The sequence below is a fragment of the Sphaerodactylus townsendi genome, linkage group LG15 (assembly GCF_021028975.2).
Source record: "Sphaerodactylus townsendi isolate TG3544 linkage group LG15, MPM_Stown_v2.3, whole genome shotgun sequence".
Taxonomy (NCBI): domain Eukaryota; kingdom Metazoa; phylum Chordata; class Lepidosauria; order Squamata; family Sphaerodactylidae; genus Sphaerodactylus; species Sphaerodactylus townsendi.
This window is the reverse complement of record NC_059439.1, coordinates 31,200,954-31,222,949: the sequence shown is the minus strand read 5'-3', so window position 1 is coordinate 31,222,949 and position 21,996 is coordinate 31,200,954. Positions and strand designations below refer to the sequence as shown.

General features: G+C 48.6%; 1 protein-coding gene across 2 annotated transcripts; it reads right to left on the bottom strand.

The window, feature by feature from the left end:
- Positions 1 to 1,967: 1,967 nt before the first annotated feature.
- MMP25 (matrix metallopeptidase 25) lies at positions 1,968 to 20,590 on the bottom strand. 2 transcript variants are annotated; one of them, XM_048517869.1, is made up of 10 exons: positions 20,465 to 20,590; positions 14,605 to 14,737; positions 13,026 to 13,170; positions 12,364 to 12,659; positions 10,888 to 11,061; positions 9,621 to 9,723; positions 8,564 to 8,646; positions 6,826 to 7,002; positions 4,101 to 4,361; positions 1,968 to 2,691 (listed from the first exon to the last, which is right to left on the bottom strand). In XM_048517869.1, the coding sequence occupies exons 1-10, from the start codon at positions 20,561 to 20,563 to the stop codon at positions 2,444 to 2,446; spliced, it is 1,719 nt and encodes a 572-aa protein (XP_048373826.1). In that variant the 5' UTR covers positions 20,564 to 20,590; the 3' UTR covers positions 1,968 to 2,443. The 2 variants fall into 2 exon arrangements, with proteins under 2 accessions (XP_048373826.1, XP_048373827.1); XM_048517870.1 differs by lacking the exons at positions 14,605 to 14,737; positions 20,465 to 20,590 and having other exon boundaries at positions 12,991 to 13,099.
- Positions 20,591 to 21,996: the final 1,406 nt, after the last annotated feature.

The following is a 21,996-nucleotide window of genomic DNA, read 5'->3' as shown; positions in this document are numbered from 1 at the left end:
TCAAATAAATAACAGGGTCTCCGGTTTAGGTTCTGCATGGAGATTCCCCCTGCCGTCCTTAGTACACCCTCACCCCAATATTTCTGGCCACGGGCCTTGACCTGAACAGGCAGACATTTCTGGCAAACGGTCTGTGTTGCCTGTGGCTCAGTGGCAGAGCATCTGCTTAGCACCCGGACGGTCCCAAGCTCAAGCCCCGACATCTCCAGAGAAAAAGGTCAGGTGATGGGGTGATTGAGAAAGATCTCTCCTAAGACCTTGGAGAGCCGTTATCGATCTGAGCAGACGCCGGCTCTTATCCACACAGACACTTTAAAACGTTTTTGGGCGGGAAATAAAACATTTTCCCTGAGGTGTTTTCTGCATTGTTTCCCTCCCCCAAAAACATTTTATTTGCAGTCTCAAATATCCAGGGCAAACATTTTAAGGATGCCAGGGCTTCCCCTACCCTTCACAGATTTCCTGGGCAACAGGAAGGTAGTTCATGGCTGCAAAAACCTGGGCCAGTCCAGAGAAGGAGGCTCACAGCTGCTAATAATCTTAATAATCTAAAACAAACAGGGTGTTTGTGTAGTGAGGGGGGAACTGCAAGGAGATTGTAAGCCCCTTTGGGTCTCCTGCAGGAGAGAAAGGGGGGATATAAATCCAAACTCTTCTTCTTCTTCTACCTCACAGGGTGTTTGTTGTGAGGGGGGAACTGCAAGGAGGTTGTCGGGCCACCCTTGGTCTCCCTGGAGAGAAAGGGGGGATATAAATCCAAACTCTTCTTCTTCTTCTACCTCACAGGGTGTTTGTTGTGAGGGGGGAAGGGCAAGGAGATTGTCAGCCCCTTTGGGTCTCCTGCAGGAGAGAAAGGGGGGATATAAATCCAAACTCTTCTTCTTCTTCTTCTTCTTCTGCCTGGCCCAACAGAGCTGCAGGTCTGGCTGGCTTCTATGGTTCTCTAGATTAGAGGGCACCTGCTCTTAACCACTACACCAGGGGTCTTCAAACTATGCCCCCCCCCAGATGTTCATGAACTACAATTCCCATCAGCCCTGCCACTTGGCCATGAACATCTGGAGGGCCATGGTTTGAAGACCCCTGGTGTCGTGGTTAAGAGCAGGTGCACTCTAATCTAGAGAACCGGGTTTGATTCTCCGCTCTGCCACTTGAGCTGTGGAGGCTGGAGTCTGAGTGAGACCAGATATAAGCCTGGTGCATCTTGGTTACATGCCAGCCTAGGTGACCTCCGGTTTGTTCACAATTCTTTGAGCTCTTCTGCAGTTCATACCTCCTGGCTAGGGTGTTTGTTGTGGAGGGGGGGGGGGAAGGGAAAGGAGATTGTCAGCCTCCTTACAGGAGAGAAAGGGGGGATATAAATCCAAACTCTTCTTCTTTTCTTTTCTTCCCACCCAGGGGGGTGGGGCCTTTTTCCAGGGCCTCTGTTTCCTCCAGTTGGCGGCTGGAGATCTCCTGCAATTACAACACCGAATACCAGTATTTATGCTCTTCCCAAAATCTGAATTTTAAACATACCATACATTTTTTAGGGGCACATCCCTAGTATCTGGGAGATACGCAAGTCCCTCCTTAGCCAGAGTCCTTTTGGGGCAGAATAACTTCCTGAAATCTTCATCTGTTTATGAGGAAGAATTGTGTGTCAGGCGGGGGTGCGGGTGGGGTCTGACAAACAATCTCTCAGTTGGTGATGTGAACAGGCTAAAGTGACTTCTGAGTTTCATCCCTGCCTTGAAATGACAGTACGAAGAAGAGTTTGGAAGAAGTTGGATTTATATCTCCCCTTCCTGTCCTGTAAGGAGACTCAAAGGGGTTTACAATCTCCTTTCCCTTTCCCTCCCCCGCACAACAAACACCCTGTGAGGTAGGTGGGGCTGAGAGAGCTCCAAAGAACTGTGACTAGCCCAAGGTCACCCAGCAGGAATGTGCTGGAGTGCACAAGCGAATTTGGTTCACCAGATAAGCCTGTACAGCTCAAGTGGCAGAGTGGGGAATTAAACCCGGTTCTCCAGATTAGAGGGCACCTGCTCTTAACCACTATGCCACTGGGGAAGGACAGTTGGCAGAAGGACTGGAATTAGGTGGGCGAGTTGGGTCGAGCAGGCTTTGGACGGAGGCTTGTGATGCATAAAATAATACAAAAATGAAAGCACCTCTGAGCATCTGCAAAGAACCCTTCTTTTACCCTTGGAAAACAATGGCCCATATTTGCCCGCCATGGAGGCTGATGCTCCCGCATCTTCCCCTTTAGGAAACTAGCCGTGGAGCTAAGGGAGAAAATGTCCACAGGATCCAGGTAGACCAAAGATGAGATTCAAGAGAGCACCATCAAAAGGGGAGAGAAGATGTTCTCAGGAGATGCGCCCCCTTCACACACACACACACCCCGTTTGATCTCCTCCGTGAGTGTGCAAAGTGCATTGTTTTGGCGGCTGATGAAGAGTCAGCATAAGACCCAGATCAGGGCCAGGATCCAAGCCGAGAGGGGTGCCAACTTCCCTGCAGACCCGTGACAGATGCACATCCCCTTGTCTTGGCCTGTTCCGTGCCTGGGGGCTGGTGGGGACAAAGTAGGAGCCCCCTGGCAGTACATCCAGTCTTGGGAGGCGGAGCGGGGGTAGCCAGCGTCCGACTGCACGTTGCCTCCAGAAAAACCCCAGTACTGGGTCCCCTTGAAGAAATACGTCTTGCCTGCAAAGGAGGACAGAGAGGACTCGGGTTGGAATGTGTTGCTGCAAGATTTGAGAGAAAACGTCACGTCGCCTGTGGCCAGCAGTGCCATTGGCGGATGTCTCCCGTTCAACCATCTATTATGGGCATCCATTTTGCACGAACTGGGAAACTACCAGCTGCAGGGAACTTAGGATCTTCCTTGCTTGGGGTGGGAAGCTGATTTATGGAGACTCCATAGGGCGTGCAGGCAAGAGACAGTCAGAGGTGGTTTGCCATTTCCTGCCTCTACATAGCAACCATGGGCTTCCTTTGTGGTCTCCCACCCAAGAACTAACAAAGGCTGATCCTACGGAGTAGTAGTAGTAGTAGTAGTAGTAGTAGTAGTAGTAGTAGTAGTAGTAGTAGTAGTAGTAGTATTTATATCCCTCCTTTCTCTCCTGTAAGGAGACTCAAAGGGGCTGACGATCTCCTTTCCCTTCCCCCGCCTCCACAACAAACACCCTGTGAGGTGGGTGGGGCTGAGAGAGCTCCGAAGAACTGTGACTAGCCCAAGGTCACCCAGCTGGCGTGTGTTGGAGTGATCAAGCTTATCTGGTTCACCAGATAAGCCTCCACAGCTCAAGTGGCTGAGCGGGGAATCAAACCCGGCTCTCCAAATTTGAGTCTACCCGCTCTTAACCACTACACTACACTTAGTTTCCAAGATCGGATGAAATTGGGCTAGCCGGGGCTGTCCAGGTCAAGACATCCTGCTTTACAATAAGCAGTTTTCCCCCAACAAAGGCCTTCAAAGCAGATCTCCCTGAGCAGCATCAATTTTAATGTGTCTGCTCATTAGTTGTCAAATTCCCCTTCTGCTGCCGTTGTTTCAGTCATCGATGCATGATTTTTTGCTTGGGTGGGCTTTTAAACTGAGCGGCAGGCCTGTTGTCACTTTCCTACTTACCTGTGGTGAGTCAGAATTAACTGAAGTTGAAATGTTTGAGGAGGAGGAGGAGGAGGAGAAGAAGAAGAAGAAGAGGGAGAGGGAGAGGAGGAGGAGGAGGAGGAGTTTGGATGTTTATCCCCCCTTTCTCTCCTGCAGGACACTCAAAGGGGCTTACAGTCTCCTTGCCCTTCCCCCCTCACAACAAACACCCTGTGAGGTGGGTGGGGCTGAGAGAGCTCTGAGGGTTTTTTAAAAAATTCTGTAAATGCTAGAGTCAGACAAGCCAACAAGAGAATCTTGTGGCCTCATATCTTTTATGAATTCATTTGAAAAGTGAAACAACAATGTATTGTCTGTCTGTCTGTCTGTCTGTCTGTCTGTCTGTCTGTCTGTCTGTCTGTCTGTCTGTCTGTCTGTCTGTCTAACTAACTAACTAACTAACTAACTAACTAACTAGTTCCACTTTCTCTGTAGGGAGTACGTTTCTCCCGAAACCTACCGTCATTCCAGCGAGTGACGTCATCCAGATCTGTGGGTACCCCTTCCCAGAGACTGACAGACTTCGGGTACCCCGATTCCACGCGTCCCAACTGATCGTCATAGCGCCAGTACTGATTCTTTTCTAAGAGGTATGTCTTGCCATTGTGAGGCCAGACAAATGCAGCTCCCACAACCGTGTTGTCAGGAAGGCCGAGATCCGATATTGGCCGGGGGTAGCCTGGAGTGACCCGCGTCTCATGGAAGACCCAGTAGTATGATCCTGAAAAGGCAGGGAAAGAAAGTATGGTGAGCTGGAAAAAAATGTTAGCAGAGTTGCAGAAACAACAACTACTATGAAGAAGAAGCGTTTTGATTTATACCCCACCTTTCTCTCCTGTAAGGAGACTCAAGGTGGCTTACAAGCTCCTTTCCCTTCCTCTCCCCACAACAGACACCTGGTGAGGCAGGTGGGGCTTGAGAGAGTCCTGAGAGAACTGTGACTAGCCCCAAGGACACCCAGCAGGAATGTAGGAGTGTGGAAACACATCTGGTTCACCAGAGAAGCCTCTGCCATTCAGGCGGAGGAGTGGGGAATCAAACCTGGTTCTCCAGATTAGAATCCACCTGCTCTTCACCACTACCCCATGCTGGTGTTCAAAATTTTGAAAAACTCTTTTAATCATCCCATTTCCCTCTACTACAGATTTCCCCAAAGTGGGTAATTTTTTAATAAATTGGCTTCTATATCTAGATGCTTCTGAGATATTGTATGAATTATAAAAAATCAATCTTAAAATAATAGAAGGTAAATAGGTGGCTCAGCGGTAGAACATCTGTTTGGCATACATAAGGTCAAGGGTTCAAGTCCTGGCATTGGCAGTTAAAATGATTGGGTGGTATGTGTTGTGAAAGACCTCTTTCTAGCACCTTGGAGAGCTACCATCGATCTGATTAGATAGTACTGGCCCAGATGGACCATTGGTCTAGTTCAGGGGTCAGCAACCTTTACCACCCAAAGAGCCATTTGGACCTGTTTTCCACAGCCCCGAAGATCTACTGAGCCAGAGAGGCAGCTCCACACGGAGCCGCCTCCAGTTTGGCCCCTCCACTCACCTTTCCTGGAGGGACACGCCCACGCTAACCTCTGACCTCCAGGCCACACGGAGCCACAATATAAGGCTGAAAGAGCCGCATGCGGCTCCAGAGCCACGGGTTGCAGACCCCTGTTCTAGTTTACTATACGGCAAGCTCATATGTAAAACACTAAACAACGCCACCCTCCCAACCAACAAAACAACTAAAATCATGACCTATCAATGATGCACAGCTAATGCGTTAGTTAATGCTTCTAAATATTCAAGTTAATTTATTCTAATTAGGTACAATGAGAGATAATTTGAAAAAAATAAAACGTTCTTCACATGGTGCGGTAACTTCCAAACTGGCTAACACATGCATCAATTGCTCTGGTGAGCATGAGCATGCAGTTGGTTGCACTATGTTGAGGTTGGACAGCCAGCATGGTGTAGTGGTTAAGAGCAGGTGGATTCTAATCTGGAGAACCGGGTTTGATTCCCCACTCCTCCACCTGAGTGGCGGAGACTTATCCGGTGAATCAGATGTGTTTCCGCACTCCTACATCCCTGCTGGGTGACCTTGGGCTAGTCACGGTTCTCTCTGAACTCTCTGAGCCCCACCTACCTCATGATGTGTCTGTTGTGGGGAAAGGAAGGGAAAGGAGCTTGTAAGCCCCTTTGAGTCTCCTATAGGAGAGAAAGGGGAGGATATAAATCCAACTCTTCTTCTTCTTCTTCTTCTTCTTCTTCTTCTTCTCCTCCACCTCCACCTCCACCTCCTCCTCCTCCTCCTCCTCCTCCTCCTCCTCCATGAGTCTCCTATAGGAGAGAAAGGGGAGGATATAAATCCAACTCTTCTTCTTCTTCTTCTTCTTCTTCTTCTTCTTCTTCTTCTTCTTCTTCTTCTTCTTCTTCTTCTTCTTCTTCTTCTTCTTCTTCTTCTTCTTCTTCTTCTCCTTCTCCTTCTCCTCTTCTCCTTCTCCTTCTCCTTCTCCTCCCTTCTCCTTCTCCTCCTTCTCCTTCTCCTTCTCCCATTCTCCTCTTCTCCTCTCACCTCCTCCACCACCTCCTCCCCCCCCCCCTCCTCCTCCTCCTCCTCCCTCCTCCTCCTTCCCCTCCTCCTCCTCCTCCCTCCACATGAGTCTCCCCTATAGGAGAGAGAAAGGGGAGGATATAAACCCAACTCTTCTTCTTCTTCTTCTTCTTCTTCTTCTTCTTCTTCTTCTTCTTCTTCTTCTTCTTCTTCTTCTTCTTCTTCTTCTCCTTCTCCTTCTCCTTCTCCTTCTCCTTCTCCTCCTCCTCCTCCACCTCCACCTCCACCTCCACCTCCTCCTCCACCACCTCCACCTCCACCTCCTCCACCACCTCCTCCTCCTCCTCCTCCTCCTCCTCCTCCTCCTCCTCCTCCTCCTCCTCCTCTAGTTGAATCATATTGTACAACCAGCCTTTTGCAGATGGGTTTTTAAAGATTTTAAGCGCACCTGGATGCTCATGGTTGCATTAAAAGCCAGAAAAATATGGCTCCCTCCACCCCCACCCCAATCCCTTTTCTCTGGAATGGTAGTACTTCATTCTCCCCCACCTCACTCTTTTTTAACATTAAGCTGTTTTGCTTTTTTGAAGAGGCCTCAAGTTTTACCACTCAACACTCCACTGCTTCACCTCCACCAATTAAAGAGAGATACAGATTGGAAGCTGCTCGTTCATGCGTTACATTACACCGTGATCGATATAGACTTTGAGAATCGTTTGGGGAGACCCGTTCCCAGAACCACCGTGTTAGAGTCTGTGCCGGCTCCAGAGAAACCAGGTTACGGCTGGGCTGCATCCTCCAGAAGTGTTTTTCTGTGAAAGATCAGACGTTGCCGTTAATGAGGTCAGAAACGAAACATCTGCCCCACCCCTTCTAAACCCACAACTTTCAAGCCTTTCAAAAGAGACAGACTCTGAACAGAAAGAGCGCCGTGCCAAAGATGATGGACCATCACCGATCAGAGAGTTGTCATGTTGCTCTAGGACACATGTGTCAAACTCAAGGCCCGTGGGCCACATCCGGCCCAGCATACGATTATATCCGGCCCGCAAGATCATTTTATATATCTTTTTTTAATGGCCCAGTGATATGAAGAACCAATAACACACACTTCAAATCCCATAATGCATCGCAGCAGCTGCCTTATAGGCTACCTACGTCAGATCAAGGGCCTGTTGAAGTATACAACCCTAATTTCAAATCAAAGCTAGCCCCTAAGAATGGCCGAGATAAAAGTTGATTCTGAAAATAGAGCTTTTCAAACCAGTGGGAAAATGAGTGTATGTTTACTGAAATTGCTGGTTCCCTGTTTGGCCCGCAACCTAAAGTGTGCTTTGAGTTTTGGCCCCCTGTGCGATTGAGTTCGACACCCCTGCTCTAGGAAATGTATTGTACAAATTAGAAAGGAGTTGGATGAGGATTCCTCTTGCTCCCCACCTCAGCGGGAATATCGTTGTGCTAAGTAGTTGAGAAGAACTGATACCAAAGAGTTTCGCCACCCTGTTGACAGGCTGTAGCTTACTCACAGAGTATCTGATTGGCATACAAAAGGTTACAGGTTTCAATCCCTGGCATTTTCAGTTTAAAGGATCTTGGGCAGATAATACTGAGAAAGACCCTTCGCTGCCTGAAGGGCTCAAGAGCCACAGTCAAAGAAGAAGAAAAGAAGAAGAGTTTGGATTTATATTCTTCCTTTCTCTCCTGCTAGGAGACTCAAAGGGGCTTACAAACTCTTTTCCTTTCCCCCCTCACAACAAACACCCTGTGAGGTGGGTGGGGCTGAGAGAGCTCCAAAGAACTGTGACTAGCTCAAGGTCACCCAGCTGGCACGTGTTGGAGTGCACAAGCTAATCTGGTTCACCAGATCAGCCTCCACAGCTCAAGTGGCAAAGCGGGGAATCAAACCTGGTTCCCTAGATTAGAGTGCACCTGCTCTTAACCACTACACCATAGAAGCCAGCCAGACCTGTGAGGTGGGTGGGGCTAAGAGAGCTCCGAAAAACTGTGACTACCTCAAGGTCACTCAGCTGGCACGTGTTGGAGTGCAGAGCTGGGAATCAAACCCGGTTCTCCAGATCAGAGTGCACCTGCTCTTAACCACTACACCATGCTGGCTCTTTAAGCAGACAGCTCTGAGTCAGGCGGACCCATGATCCGATTCCACGTAAAGCATCTTTGTACGCAGCTGAGGCACCAGTAAAAAATGTGTAAACAAGGGCACAAAGTGGCCAACATATTTGAGAAGAAACAGGTAGTGGAGTCCCTGCTTCTCATGCTATGGAAGGCTAGTTTGCTCGGTAGGGTGAACAGCAGGCCACGAAGCTCAGCCTGTCCCCTCCGCCATGCCTGACGGTTTGGGAAAAGCATCCTTACGTTTAAAGAAGAACATTTCCCCACGGATGTTGGCGATGGCGTCGAAATGGGCCTTGCAGCGTTCAGGTGATAGCGGGCGCGTGCTGGAAGGGAAAGAGAGAAACTTTGAGGGCTTGTTTCTGCTCACTTGGAAGCCGTGGACTTACCTGTGGGTCCCTCTAGCCGCAGTAGGGCTGGCAGCTACTCTTGAGGCTCAACAACAGGAGAAGGCTAGTGCTCGTCAGCAGAAGAACGACAGCTAGAGCCGAAGCCAGTTCAAGGGTTTGGAGGGCCCTGGCCAGACAGTACCTGGGCCCCCTCTCCTCTTCCCAACAGCATGGTGTAGTGGTGAAGAGCAGGTGGATTCTAATCTGGAGAACCGGGTTTGATTCCCCACTCCTCCACCTGAGTGGCAGAGACTTATCTGTTGAACCAGATGTGTTTCTGCACTCCTACATTCCTGCTGGGTGACCTTGGGCTAGTCACAGTTCTCTCAGGACTCTCGCAAGCACCACCTACCTCACCAGGTGTCTGTTGTGGGGAGAGGAAGGGAAAGGAGCTTGTGAGCCATCTTGAGTCTCCTTATGGCAGAGAAAGGTGAGGTATAAGTCCAAACTCTTCTTCTTCTTCTACAAGATTCCACTGACATCTCCTTTCCCTCCCACCCACCTGCCCTAGAGTCCTTTTTCTGCTGTCTTCCTACATGCCCCTTTTCCAACTGTACTGGGTAGCACAGGGTTGGGCTGAGTCAGTACTGCCTCAGCCCAAACACCACCCATTCTTGAACCACCTGCATGCTCCTCTCCAGTAATCCTGGATTGTCCATACGGAAGGGAGCCTGGGTAATGGAGACCCAGTTGAAAACAGGGAGAAAGTCACACAAGCAGGTGGCAGGGCAGGGACCTGGGCAACAGGTGAGTGGCAGTGGCCCCCACCAGTTACCCTCGCAATGGCCCCACCTGAGGGCATGCTGATGTCAGTTCTGGCTAAGTCACTAATATACTCTGAGGAGCAAGATGGGAAAATGAAGGTTAGAGAAAGCAGATTCCTCAGGGCCAGAAGGAAAAGTCACACTTACTGTTGTGTAGGTCTGAATGGTGGTAGGTCAGGCATGGGGGGTGCTGTAGGGACCGGTAACATTGGGGTGTCGTCGTCTGGACGGGAACCAGGGTGGGGTTTACCTACAAGGAAGAAGAAGAAGAGTTTGGATTTATACCCACCTCTCTCTCCTGTAAGGAGACTCAAGGTGGCTTACAAGCTCCTTTCCCTTCCCCCCTCACAACAAACACCCTGTGAGGTAGGTGGGGCTGAGAGAGTTCTGAGAGAACTGTGACTAGCCCAAGGTCACCCAGCAGGGATGTAGAAGTGCGGAAACACATCTGGTTCACCAGATAAGCCTCTGCCACTCAGGTGGAGAGTGGGGAATCAAACCTGGTTCTCTAGATTAGAATCCACCTGCTCTTAATCACTATACCACGCTGGCTCTCAGGAACATGTCAAAAGGCAGAGAAGAGCCCACTCCTACCCAAGCCCAAAGTAAACAAATAAGTAAGAGAAATAATATGTGTCTGTATAGAAGACTGAAAGAACCAAGAAGTTTAGATTAAGAGCCTTTCTCATTTGTGGGGCAATGTGTTTTGTCATTTCCGATTCTATGATTGGAAGCGACAGGAAATGCTTTGAAAGCTGAAGAGAAAAATAATAAACAAATTAAGTAGTTAAAAGGGAAAGTGGAAGACAGATGGGCAAAAAGGGGAAGTCCGTAAAGGAGCTGACCTGTTGCTCAGGCATATTAGCTTTTATTTGTTATATTTATACCCCACTAAATCATCCAGAGGACGCTATGTTCTGGTGTGCTTTAAAACGACAGGTGAGTTAGTGAGCCAATTTCCCCTCTCCTTTGAAATGCACCAAGAGCCGCTTCTTTTTTCTTGTTGCTGTTCTTGAAGCGGTCATTTCATCTTTTAACTGACTGCATTGTACTGTATTTCTATAGTTTGCCGGCCTCTTGGTGGGGCCTAGAGATCTCCTGGAATTATAACTGATCTATAGGTGACAAAGAACAGTGCCCCTTGAGAAAATGGTTGCTTTGGAGGATGGGCATTATCCTGGGTGCCCCAAACTCTGCCTTTCTCAGCCTTCATCCCTTAAATCTCCAAGGATTTCCCAACCCAAAGTTGACAACTGTCATTGTATAGAGTTCCCCACTTGTCACCTGTCTGGGTCGCTTCATTTGATTAAAGAGAGAAAGAAAACAAGGCAGCAAATGTGAGATAAAAGGCTAAGTCAGAAAGAAAGCTACTGCAGGGTCTATTTTTTTTTTTGAGAGCACGTGAGCCCCTCACCGTAGATTTGTTCAATCCCCATGGCATCATCCAAAGGGAGCCGATAGTCGTGGGGCAGTCCTACGGGGCCTTGATAATAGGGGATCATGATGGACTCCTTGGCCGAAGAGTGAGCCAGCCCCAGAGCGTGACCAAACTCATGCACTGCGACAGCAAAGAGATCTGTGCCGTGATCTAAGAGGAGAGAGAGAGAGAGAGAATTTTTTTTAACCTGTGGCAGCTTTCTTCTCAAAGGCCCACTGCATTGTCAGGTAGCGCCCCTGGCATCAAAGCGCCCCTGACATCAAACAGGGCTTCTGCAATAATACTGTGCTTTCCGGACTTGCGGCTTCCTGCCGCCTTTGCACTTTGTAACCTGTAGTATGCAGATTGTGCCCAAGTGCCAGTTGGGCTGAGAACCCTCTCTGTCGTTGACTGATTGTCACCTTCTTGCATTGTAATGCATTGCTTTTATGTCCCTGGGGACAGAAGGGAGGGGGGCACCTTTTGGGCATTAAAAGGGAGTTAGAAGAGCCAGGGTTTAGAACTGGCTTCTTCTCTAGGCTATGCTGCTGTCTGCCAATAAAGATTTCTGATCACAATCATCGAGGGGTCAGTGCTATCAGTCACAGACCAGGAAAGGGATTTGGGCGTCTTAGTTGATAGTTCCATGGGAATGTCAACTCAATGCATGGCAGCTGTGAAAAAGGCAAACTCTATGCTGGGGATCATTAGGAGAGGAATTGATAATAAAACTGCAAAGATTGTCATGCCCTTGTATAAAGCAGTGGTGCGACCGCACTTGGAGTACTGTGTTCAATTCTGGTCGCCACATCTCAAAAAGGATATTGAAGAGATAGAAAAAGTGCAGAGAAGGGCAACGAGGATGATTGAGGGACTGGAGCACCTTCCTTATGAGGAGAGGCTGCAGCGTTTGGGACTCTTTAGTTTGGAGAGGAGACGTCTGAGTGGGGATATGATTGAAGTCTATAAAATTATGCATGGGAAAGAAAATGTTGACAGAGAGAAATTTTTCTCTCTTTCTCACAATACTAGAACCAGGGGGCATTCATTGAAAATGCTGGGGGGAAGAATTAGGACTAATAAAAGGAAACACTTCTTCACACAACGTGTGATTGGTGTTTGGAATATGCTGCCACAGGAGGTGGTGATGGCCACTCACCTGGATAGCTTTAAAAGGGGCTTGGGCAGATTTATGGAGGAGAAGTCGATTTATGGCTACCAATCTTGATCCTCCTTGATCTGAGATTGCAAATGCCTTAGCAGACCAGGTGCTCGGGAGCAGAAGCAGCAGAAGGCCATTGCTTTCACACCCTGCACGTGAGCTCCCAAAGGCACCTGGTGGGCCACTGCGAGTAGCAGAGAGCTGGACTAGATGGACTCTGGTCTGATCCAGCTGGCTTGTTCTTATGTTCTTATGTTCTTAGGGTCCAAATCCAGGGCTTCCCCCAAAGAACGTCGTAGTTCTGAACAAACCTGGTGCTTTGTTCTCTGGGTCATAGATCCACGTCTCTTCATCATCAAAATGGGTATCGCCAGCAATTGGGTATTCACCGGGGAAAAAGGCGTGGGCCAGGGTGCCTCCGGGCCCATCGAAGGGGTATCCGTCTTCGTGGTAGGAACGGCTGAAATCCACCAGAATGTCAGCATCTCCAGAGTGGACCTCGCGAAAGGTCAAGGCCGAGCTCTTGCTCCACGCCTTCAAAGCGTAGAAAAAAAGGTTTCGGATGTGATCGTGCGGCAGGGTGGAGTCGAGCGGGAAGGAGCGAACGCTGCAGCGGGAAAATGGAAATAAGGGGAATGAAGCGTATTAGTGGCAGCCTTGTAAACGGACATTTTGGACAGAGCAAGGGAAAACACGGGACCTGGGAAAAACAGAAATGTGGTAGAATGGGAGCATACAGGCATTCAAGTGAAGCAGATAATAAAAAAGAGAAGGCTGAGGTAACTCAAATGCAATTAGGTGAATATAAACCACAGGAGGACGGGTGACAGCAAATTAAACGTATGTTGAGAGAAAAAAGCAGATGTTAGGAAAGCTGCGTAGATTGGGAAATGCACAGAAAAACAAGACAGCTTACTGCTTTACACCCGGAACCTTACTCGCTGGATGAGAGAGGTGGGTGGGGCAGACTTACTGCCATGTTAAGTCCTTCTTTTTCCAGCCGGTGTCGCTGAGAGCGTAACGTCTCCTCCTGCGCCGGCGACGCATCAGCTCAGAAGTGCCAATAATGTCCGGAAGGGAACAACGGGGCCGGTTCATCATCTCCACTGTCTGGGCGTCTACAAAGGAGATAATCTCAGAGACGGTTCTGGACAGCTGAGTTCCCAAACCGTTCCCTACTTTGACCTTTTTCTGGTGGGAATCGCTATTGAGTGGTTAATACTAGAACCAGGGGGCATTCGTTGAAAAATGCTGGGGGGAAGAATTAGGACTAATAAAAGGAAACGCTTCTTCACGCATCAGTGTGATTGGTGTTTGGAATATGCTGCCACAGGAGGTGGTGATGGCCACTCACCTGGATAGCTTTAAAAGGGGCTTGGACAGATTTATGGAGGAGAAGTCGATTTATGGCTACCCATCTTGATCCTCTTTGATCTGAGATTGCAAATGCCTTAACAGCCCAGGTACTCGGGAGCAACAGCCGCAGAAGGCTATTGCTCTCACATCCTGCATGTGAGCTCCCAAAGGCACCTGGTGGGCCACTGCGAGTAGCAGAGAGCTGGACTAGATGGACTCTGGTCTGATCCAGCTGGCTTGTTCTTATGTTCTTATGCCATTGCCTGTCTCTGCATAGCAACCATTACTATCTTGGCCTCCCCCACCATTCCTCTATCTTTTCATCCCCTTTTATCCAGGCAAATTGTTTGTTTAATTTGACCTCCTTTGAGATCCAGGGGGTCTCAATAATAGGGATAATCTGCCATCTTGATTTGTAAACAAATTTATAGTTTTAATAGATTTAATAGTTTTAACTGTTTTAGAGGTTATTGTTGCATTGGTGTCTGATGTTGGAAACCGCCTCAAGTCTGAGAGGAGAGGGGCAGTCTAGAAATTTAATAAAATAAAATAAATTTCTTTGGGGGTCTCCCATTCAAGTGCTAACCAGGGCTGACCCAACTCGTTTCTGAGGATCAGCAATTTGAAACTACTTCATTATTACTGTTTCACAAGTATCCAAGATGAGGTCTGACCAGTGGTGGGATCCAAAAATTTTAGTAACAGGTCCCCATGGTGGTGGGATTCAAACTGTGGCGTAGCACCAATGGGGCTGGGCGGGGCACGACGGGGGCATGGCTGGGTATTCCGTGGGCGGGGCATTCCTGGGCAGGGCTGTGGCAAGGACGCAGCCGCTGCGCCGGTCCTTGAGCGGGAAACGAATGCACGCAGGCGCAGGCTGCCACACATGCCGGTGCACCTCCTGCTAGACTGCTTCTAGTTCTGCGCGCTACTGCTGAGAGGAGGGGCGTAACTAAGGCAAAAATCACGTGGCAAAATCACCAATTAGTCACCCCCTCTCGGCACATACAAATAATTAGTAACCTACTCTCGGGAACCTGTGAGAACCTGCTGGATCCCACATCTGGGTCTGACCCAGGAAACTTCCAGAAAAATTGTGATTTTAGTATATGCCTTCCCACACCCAAATGCCTCAACCCTGCCATCATTTCCCTCAGAGAACACAGATATCCAGATACCCCTAACGCCAAGCATACCCAGTTTTCCAGTCATAGGCACTCCTGCAAATCTTTGCATGGTCCTGATTGCGTTTGCCAGTTCTTCTGGGGTCTGAAGGCGGGCAGCCATGGGGTCTGGCGGAGGAAGATAGCCGTAACGGGTCAACCATTCCTGTCAAAACATAACCAAGGGCGAATTTAGGGGTGAGACGATGGGCTCAAACATCTATACCTTCAAGGAGAAAATAAGGAGAAAATCTATACCTTCAAGGAGAAAATAAGGAGAAAATCAGGAGGTGGCATTTTCCTCAGTATGAAAACGGGGATAATTTAACCTCACAAACTTCTGCCTGTCATGAAACTGCTCAGGGCAGAAGGAAGTTTTGAACTGCCTCTCTTCTTCCCTGTGCTTGGGCTTCCTCAGTATGTGAGCCTCCATCTCCTGCAGCGGCCATTTTGTGGTTGTGCCTTAATCCGCCACCACCCAGTGTCAGAATTCCAAATGTCTCCACAGACTCAAAAAGGTGCAATCCTGCTTCCTAACACCTGTGGCTTGCCATACTGTGTTTGAAGATACCACGGAAAAGAAAGACGCTTTAAATGCTGCAGTTTCTGAGTGCAAGGTGGACTGATAGAGGAGACAGCAGAAGGGGCAGTGGTGGGATCCAAAAAATTTAGTAACAGGTTCCCATGGTGGTGGGATTCAAACAGTGGCGTAGCGCCAATGGGGCTGGGCGGGGCATGACGGGGTGTGTGGCCAGTCATGACGGGGGCGGGGCATTAATAATTTCTCTGTTACTGTAAAAAAAAGTTCCTAATTTCTAGCTGGTATCTTTCTGTCCATAATTTAAACTCATTATAGCAAGTCCTATCGTCCACTGCCAACAGAAACAACGACTTCTCCTCTAATTGACTGCCTGTCAAATACGTAATACTTTCAAATACTTAATTTTGTTTCTAGAAATCAAAAGAAGGATACTTTCCTTAAACCAGGAACTTTACCATATTTCTAAAACATGTTTTTAAAACAGCCCAACAGGGAGAATTATCCCGTTTTCTACCTTCGCTAACCAGCCACATAGGAAACAACAGAACTTTATGATTTTTGGACCTAATGGAATTTCTAACGGAAAAGCAGACCCAATTAGTAACCCCCTCTCGGCACACACAAATAATGAGTAATCCCCTCTCGGGAACTGGTGAGAACCTGCTGGATCCCACCTCTGAGAAGGGGCATATGATCAGACCCTCCTGTCTATCACTTGATGGCCCCAACTCATTATCCTTGTCGAGTCAGCTGTAAAAATGCACATATATTACTTTCATATATGCCATATATATTACTTTCATAATCACCACCAAAGAGAACCGAAAATATGGGGGAGGCGGTGCAGATGGGGTGCTCCGAATTTATTTGTTGGACTCGTAAAGAGGGGATTGCCAACTTCCCTTTCAGCTTCTGTGAATTGTTCAACTATTTCCCAGTGATGCATGGGGGGGAAAAGGATCATGAAAGTATAACTAAGAGGGCCCTTTGCAAAGGCTGAAAAATCTAGGCCTAAAGCAGGACTCTGAGAGTTGGCTTCCGTGGTAGGACACCATATTTACAAGAATGTTTTCCCCAAAAAGAAACCACAAAAGAGAAGAAGTGTGAACCACCGGGGCTGGCAAAGCCTAACAAATGCCAAAGCCACAAAGATAGGGAGCTCAAAATCATCTGCCTTTCTGAGAGGAAGGCGAAAAATTATACAGGAAACGCCATATTGCAAGAATCACCATCAAGAAGCCACTGGGAGGCGAAGCCACAGCTCTTCTTAGAACTGGCTGTTGTGGATTTTTTTGTGGCCATAGTTTTTGCTCCCAATGTTTTGCCCACATCTATGGCTGGCATCTTCAGAGGTATGTCACAGTGAGATGTGTTTTTGAAGATTCCAGTCATAGATGTGGGCGAAACATTAGGAGCAAAAGCAATCAGACCTTGGCCATGCTGTCTGGAAGACCCACAACCAGAGGTGGGATCCAGCAGGTTCTCACAGGTTCCCGAGAGTAGGTTACTAATTATTTGTGTGTGCCGAGGGGGGGTTACTAATTGGTGATTTTGCCACGTGATTTTTGCCTTCGTTACGCCCCTCCTTTTAGCAGTAGCGTGCAGAACTTGAAGCAGTCTAGCAGGAGGTGCACCGGCGTGCGTGGCAGCCTGCGCCTGCGTGCATTCGTTTCCCGCCCAAGGACTGGCACAGCAGCTGCGTCCTTGCCACAGCCCTGCCCAGGAATGCCCTGCCCTGGAATGCCTGGCCACACCCCCGTCGTGCCCCGCCCAGCCCCATTGGCGCTACGCCACAGTTTGAATCCCACCATCATGGGAACCTGTTACTGAAATTGTTGGATCCCACCACTGCTCACAACAGCCCATTGATTGCAGGCACGAAAGCCTTCGATAATACAAATTCTCATAACATTTATTTATCTATAACATTTGCCTCTTAGGCTCTTTGTTAGTAATTTCTGAGAGGGCCTATCAATAGGAGATGAAGAGCTGTCAAGTCACAGCTTGGTTTATGGCAACCCGGTACGTTTTCAAAGCAAGAGACTAACAGAGGCGGTCTGCCATTGGCTGCCTCTGCACAGCGAGGATGAGAGCCAGTAGGATTAGTGGTGGAGAGCCAGCGGGGTGTAGTGGTTAAGAGCAGGTGCACTCTAACCTGGAGAACCGGGTTTGATTCCCCACTCCTCCACCTGAGTGGCAAAGGCTTATCTGGTGAACCAGATGTGTTTCCGCACGCCTACATTACTGCTGGGTGAGTCACAGTTCTCTCAGAACTCTGTTGTGGGGAGAGGAAGGGAAAAGGAGCTTGTAAGCCACCTTGAGTCTTCTCACAGGAGAGAAAGGTGGGGTATAAATCCAAACTCTTCTTATTGTACTGGGCAACAAGGAGTGGCAACCGGGTCGTAGCCTCAGGCATCCTCACCCTTGCCACTGAAATGAAAGGGTTCCCCCCCCTTTTCCAACTCCTTCTACCCTGAGCAGCTTCATGACAGGCAGAAGTTCATGAGGTAAAAAAAAAATGGAATTAGAGATGGTGAGGAAGACTTCTGTTTGAACTGCGGCCAGTCAGAACAGGCAATATTGGATCAGGTGGTCTGACTCTCAGTATTCGTTATTCCACCTCATACCGGGTATGTCCTGGTGAGTCTACAATATAGGCCAGTGTTGGCGAACCTTTGGCACTCCAGATGTTATGGACTACAATTCCCATCAGCCCCTGCCAGCATGGCCAATTGGGTGATGGGAATTGTAGTCCATAACATCTGGAGTGCCAAAGGTTCGCCACCACGGATATAGGCCATAGCAGGAGTGTTGGTTAGAAGAGGGAACTTCTCAACAACATCCTCTCTAGTGGAGGGTTTACTTCTCCGAGGTTCAGGAATTCCCAATTCATCACAGCCCCTAACTCTGTTCAAAGACTCCTTTGTTTCAGCCCATGGAGGCATCAGAGGAATCCAAGAGCCGCCCCCTGGTTTCTCTGGACCCCCATGACCTCCCCACAACAACCCTTTTTGCCTCCATTTCCGGGCTGGCCATTCTCTCTCAGTCCTATATATATCTATCTATCTGTATATATTATGCATGCTCACACACCCCTGCAGTTTCCAGATGGACAGGGTGGGTGCCGATCTATTTTAGAAAGGCCAAAAGATGCTGGTGGAAATTATTTTCCAGGGGAAACGTCGGGAAAAAAGTTGTAAATGGAACATTACTCTGAAAGATTTGCCAGGCTAGATCCTGATATCTAATTGATGAGTGGAACCCTCTTTTCCGCTCAAGAATAGCTAGGTGAGCACAGGAAACCAGATGTTGGGAGGAAGGTGTAGTTTCCTGCCAGTACTTTATCAATCATTTATAATAAAGCACTTTTGAAACATGCCAAAAACCATCCTGAAATATTCATTGCGTTTTGTCTCACTGAAAATAACTTTGAAGGAGCGGGTCGGGTCTGTTTCTGGAGAGGGGGAATTGATGCGGGAGGAGAAAGGGAGCCATGAAGCCGGAGGAGGCCGAGGCCATCTAGTTCGGGCCGCTGCCCAACACGACGCCATTTATTCCCATCCATTAATCCTGACCGCAAGAGTCAAGCAGGTGAGTGGCAAAATCGAGTTCTTTACTGAACAGTAACAGATGTAAGCAAGTGAACCTAACAGGCATTAAAAGGGTAGACCTCTGAATACAAATGTGAGATGGGGTGTGTGTGTGTGACATCTGGGGAAACTCTCAGGTTCTGGGCCCCATCTGTTGGCCTTGTAGGGCACCTACTTGCTCACTGTGTGAAACAGGATGCTGGGCTAGATTTGTAGTCCATGAACACCTGAAGAGCCGCAGGTTGCAGACCCCTGGGCTAGATGGACCCCAGACTGTCCAACCTTTGGGAGCGGGAACTCAGAGGCAAAGCTACAAGGGGGCTGGGTGGTGGTGGTGCGTTGCACCGGGCGCGCACCTGGGGGGCAGCAAAAATTTCAGGTGTTTTTTGTATTTTGTAGTGTTTTTCAGTTTTTGGCCCGCAGGGGGTGCAGGTTTTAGGCTAGCAGCACCAAAATTTCAGGAAGTTTTCAGGGGACTCTCCTGATAATGCCACCCAAGTTAAGTGAGGTTTGGTTCAGGGAGTCCAAAATTATGGACTCCCAAAGGGGGTGCCCCATCCCCCATTTTTTCCAATGGGGGCTACACCTTTGAGAGTCAATAACTTTGGACCCCCTGAGCCAAACTTCACCAAGCCTGGCTGGTATCATCAGGATAGTCTCCTAAAGATACCCTGAAATTTTGATGCTGTTAACCTAAAAACTGCGCCCCCTGCAGCCCAAAAACTGAAAAACACAAAAAAATACAAAAACACCAACTAACATGGGGGGGGGGGGCAGCAAAACTCAGATTTTGCACCAAGCTTCATTTCCCCTAGTTATGCCTCTGCGGAACTGTTGCAAAGAAAAATGATGCTCTATTGCAGCCATGGATCCTCCTTGCCTTTATTAATTGGATTTCTATAGAATCAAGGGTCTGAGATTATTAATGCTACATTAAAAAAAAGTTTTTTAGTGACTAACCAACTAACCAAGTTTTAGTGACCAACCAAGTTTCTTAGAGGCAGAGAGCACAGATTTGCATATACCTCAAAGCAAAAGGATTTCCGTCCTCACCAGAAACCTGTTTTGCATAGTCGGAAAGCTCTCCTCTTTTTCTGTCCACAAATAATCAGATTTCTCTCGTGATGGTTAAAAAGGTGGCTAAAAAGTAGCCATCCAATTATAAACGACAGGGAGCGGATCTCTTTACTCTCCTCCTGTGGGCAGGGAAAAGCAGGAACGGATCGCAACCAGGAATGAATCGGGATCTGATCGCAGAAACAAGTGGGAAGAGGCAATTTGTCTCTAGGCGAAGGATGGGGAGGGGGGGAAGAAAAGGGGTGTTAAAGGGATCAATTCTTTCCCAGCTGCAGGCGGTCTGTAACATGAAACCCTAAGGAGACAGATCAATTTCCCACTCTGGCATCCTCTCTTTTGGGGCAAGAAACAAAAGGCAATAGCTACAAACTCCCTACCACCGGAGAACCCGGGAGTTCTGTACCCCTCTTATTACATCCTCAAGACTTCTTATGAGCCTTTGGCTGCTTTAGTTTCCCTGCTCCTCCATTCTAGCTCTTTGCGCCCCATTTCCCCCTTAGGGGCTCCCCCAAAGAATCCAGCTAACCTAGCTCCTCCTCTCCCCCCTTTTCTAAAATTGGATCTTTTCCTCTTCCTAGAAAACTCAGGGGTCCTGCCTCCCAAATCCCTTTAACCCACAGTGGATTCACAATTGCTCACCCCCCCCCCAAAAAACCCCCACACTTCTGTTGCATCCTGAACTCACCACCCCCTTGGTGATCTGGTGTGCATTGGATGGTCCTGCTCTGGCCCGAGGGATGCTCCGGAGAAAGAGAAAAAATGTGAGCAGCGCCGGCAGTAGCATCTTTGGCTGGGGTGAGGCTCTCAGTGATGCCTCTGGCCACAGCCTTCCCCTATATAGCAGCTCCCCCTCCCCTCCCTTCTTCCTGTCTCGCTTTCTCTGGCTCACTCTCTCTCCAAAGAGAAAGAGAGAAGACGGGAGCCCGTGACTTCAGGGAGCAGGATTGGTGGGGAAGGGGCAATAAGGACCCCAGGGGTCCAGTGTCAATCCCAAAGCCACACGATCCCTTTTCCTCAAAGAACCCACGGCGTCACGCAAGCTCTCAGAGTTCTCTGTCCCGTTGGATCATAGGTGTCAAATTCGCGGCCCTCCAGATGTTATGGACTACAGTTCCCATCATCCCCTGCCAGCATCATGCTGGCAGGGGATGATGGGAACTGTAGTCCATAACATCTGGAGGGCCGCGAATTTGACACCTGTGCGTTGGATGATTAAAAAAAAGAGGGGGAAATGTTAGGTTGGTTGTGAGTGCTCAGTGCTGGGGGCTGGTTACCTGCCAGGGGCCTCTGAGCTCTATGCTATTTTCCTTTCCTTCCTGTCTGCTTGGTACTTAGATAACAGAGGCATCTCTGGTCTCTCGGCCAGATGGCTGGCTATCTTCCACCCCCGGGCCTAGGGGATTACTTTTGCTTTCCCCCACTTTTCTTGCATGACGTGGGAAGGGGGCAGGTTGGGGGTAGACCAGTCACTCTCTCAACCTTGACCCTGGCTAGTATTTGGATGGGAAACCTCCAAGGAATACCAGGGTGACATGGAGGCAGGCTACGGCAAACCACCTAACAACTGCTTGCCCAGAGGTGGGATCCAGAGGTTCCGGAGAGTAGGTTACTAATTATTTGTGTGTACCGAGAGGGGGTTACTAATTGGGTCTGCTTTTCCGTTAGAAATTCCACTAGGTCCAAAAATCATAAAGTCCTGTTGTTTCCTACGTGGCTGGTTAGCGAAGGTAGAAAACGGGATAATTCTCCCTGTTGGGCTGTTTTAAAAACATGTTTTAGAAATATGGTAAAGTTCCTGGTTTAAGAAAAGTATCCTTCTTTTGATTTCTAGAAACAAAAGTAAGCATTTGAAAGCATTAAGTATTTGACAGGCAGTCAATTAGAGGAGAAGTAGTTGTTTCTGTTGGCAGTAGACGATAGGACTTGCTATAATGAGTTTAAATTAGGGACAGAAAGATACCAGCTGGAAATTAGGAACTTTTTTTTTGCAGTAAGAGTTTTTTACAGTAACAGAGAAATTATGAATGCCCCGCCCCCGGAATGCCCAGCCACGCCCCCGTCGTGCCCCGCCCAGCCCCTTTGGCGCTATGCCACTGTTTGCATCCCACCACCATGGGAACCTGTTACTAAAATTTTTGGATCCCACCACTGTTCTTGCTTTGAAAACCTGTGGGGTCGCCATAAATCAGCTTGTGGCTTGGTTAAGGCGAAAAGAAG

Bases quoted from the DNA above. Each gene is read 5' to 3' on its own strand.
- MMP25 (XM_048517869.1), bottom strand. From the start codon at position 20,563: ATGCTACTGCCGGCGCTGCTCACATTTTTTCTCTTTCTCCGGAGCATC. The intron at 7,003-8,563 runs GTAAGGATGCTT...GATCTTTCACAG, and splicing joins GGAAATGTTCTTCTTTAAAC to AAAAACACTTCTGGAGGATG. The intron at 2,692-4,100 runs GTAGGTTTCGGG...CCTCCTTTGCAG, and splicing joins CGTCACTCGCTGGAATGACG to GCAAGACGTATTTCTTCAAG.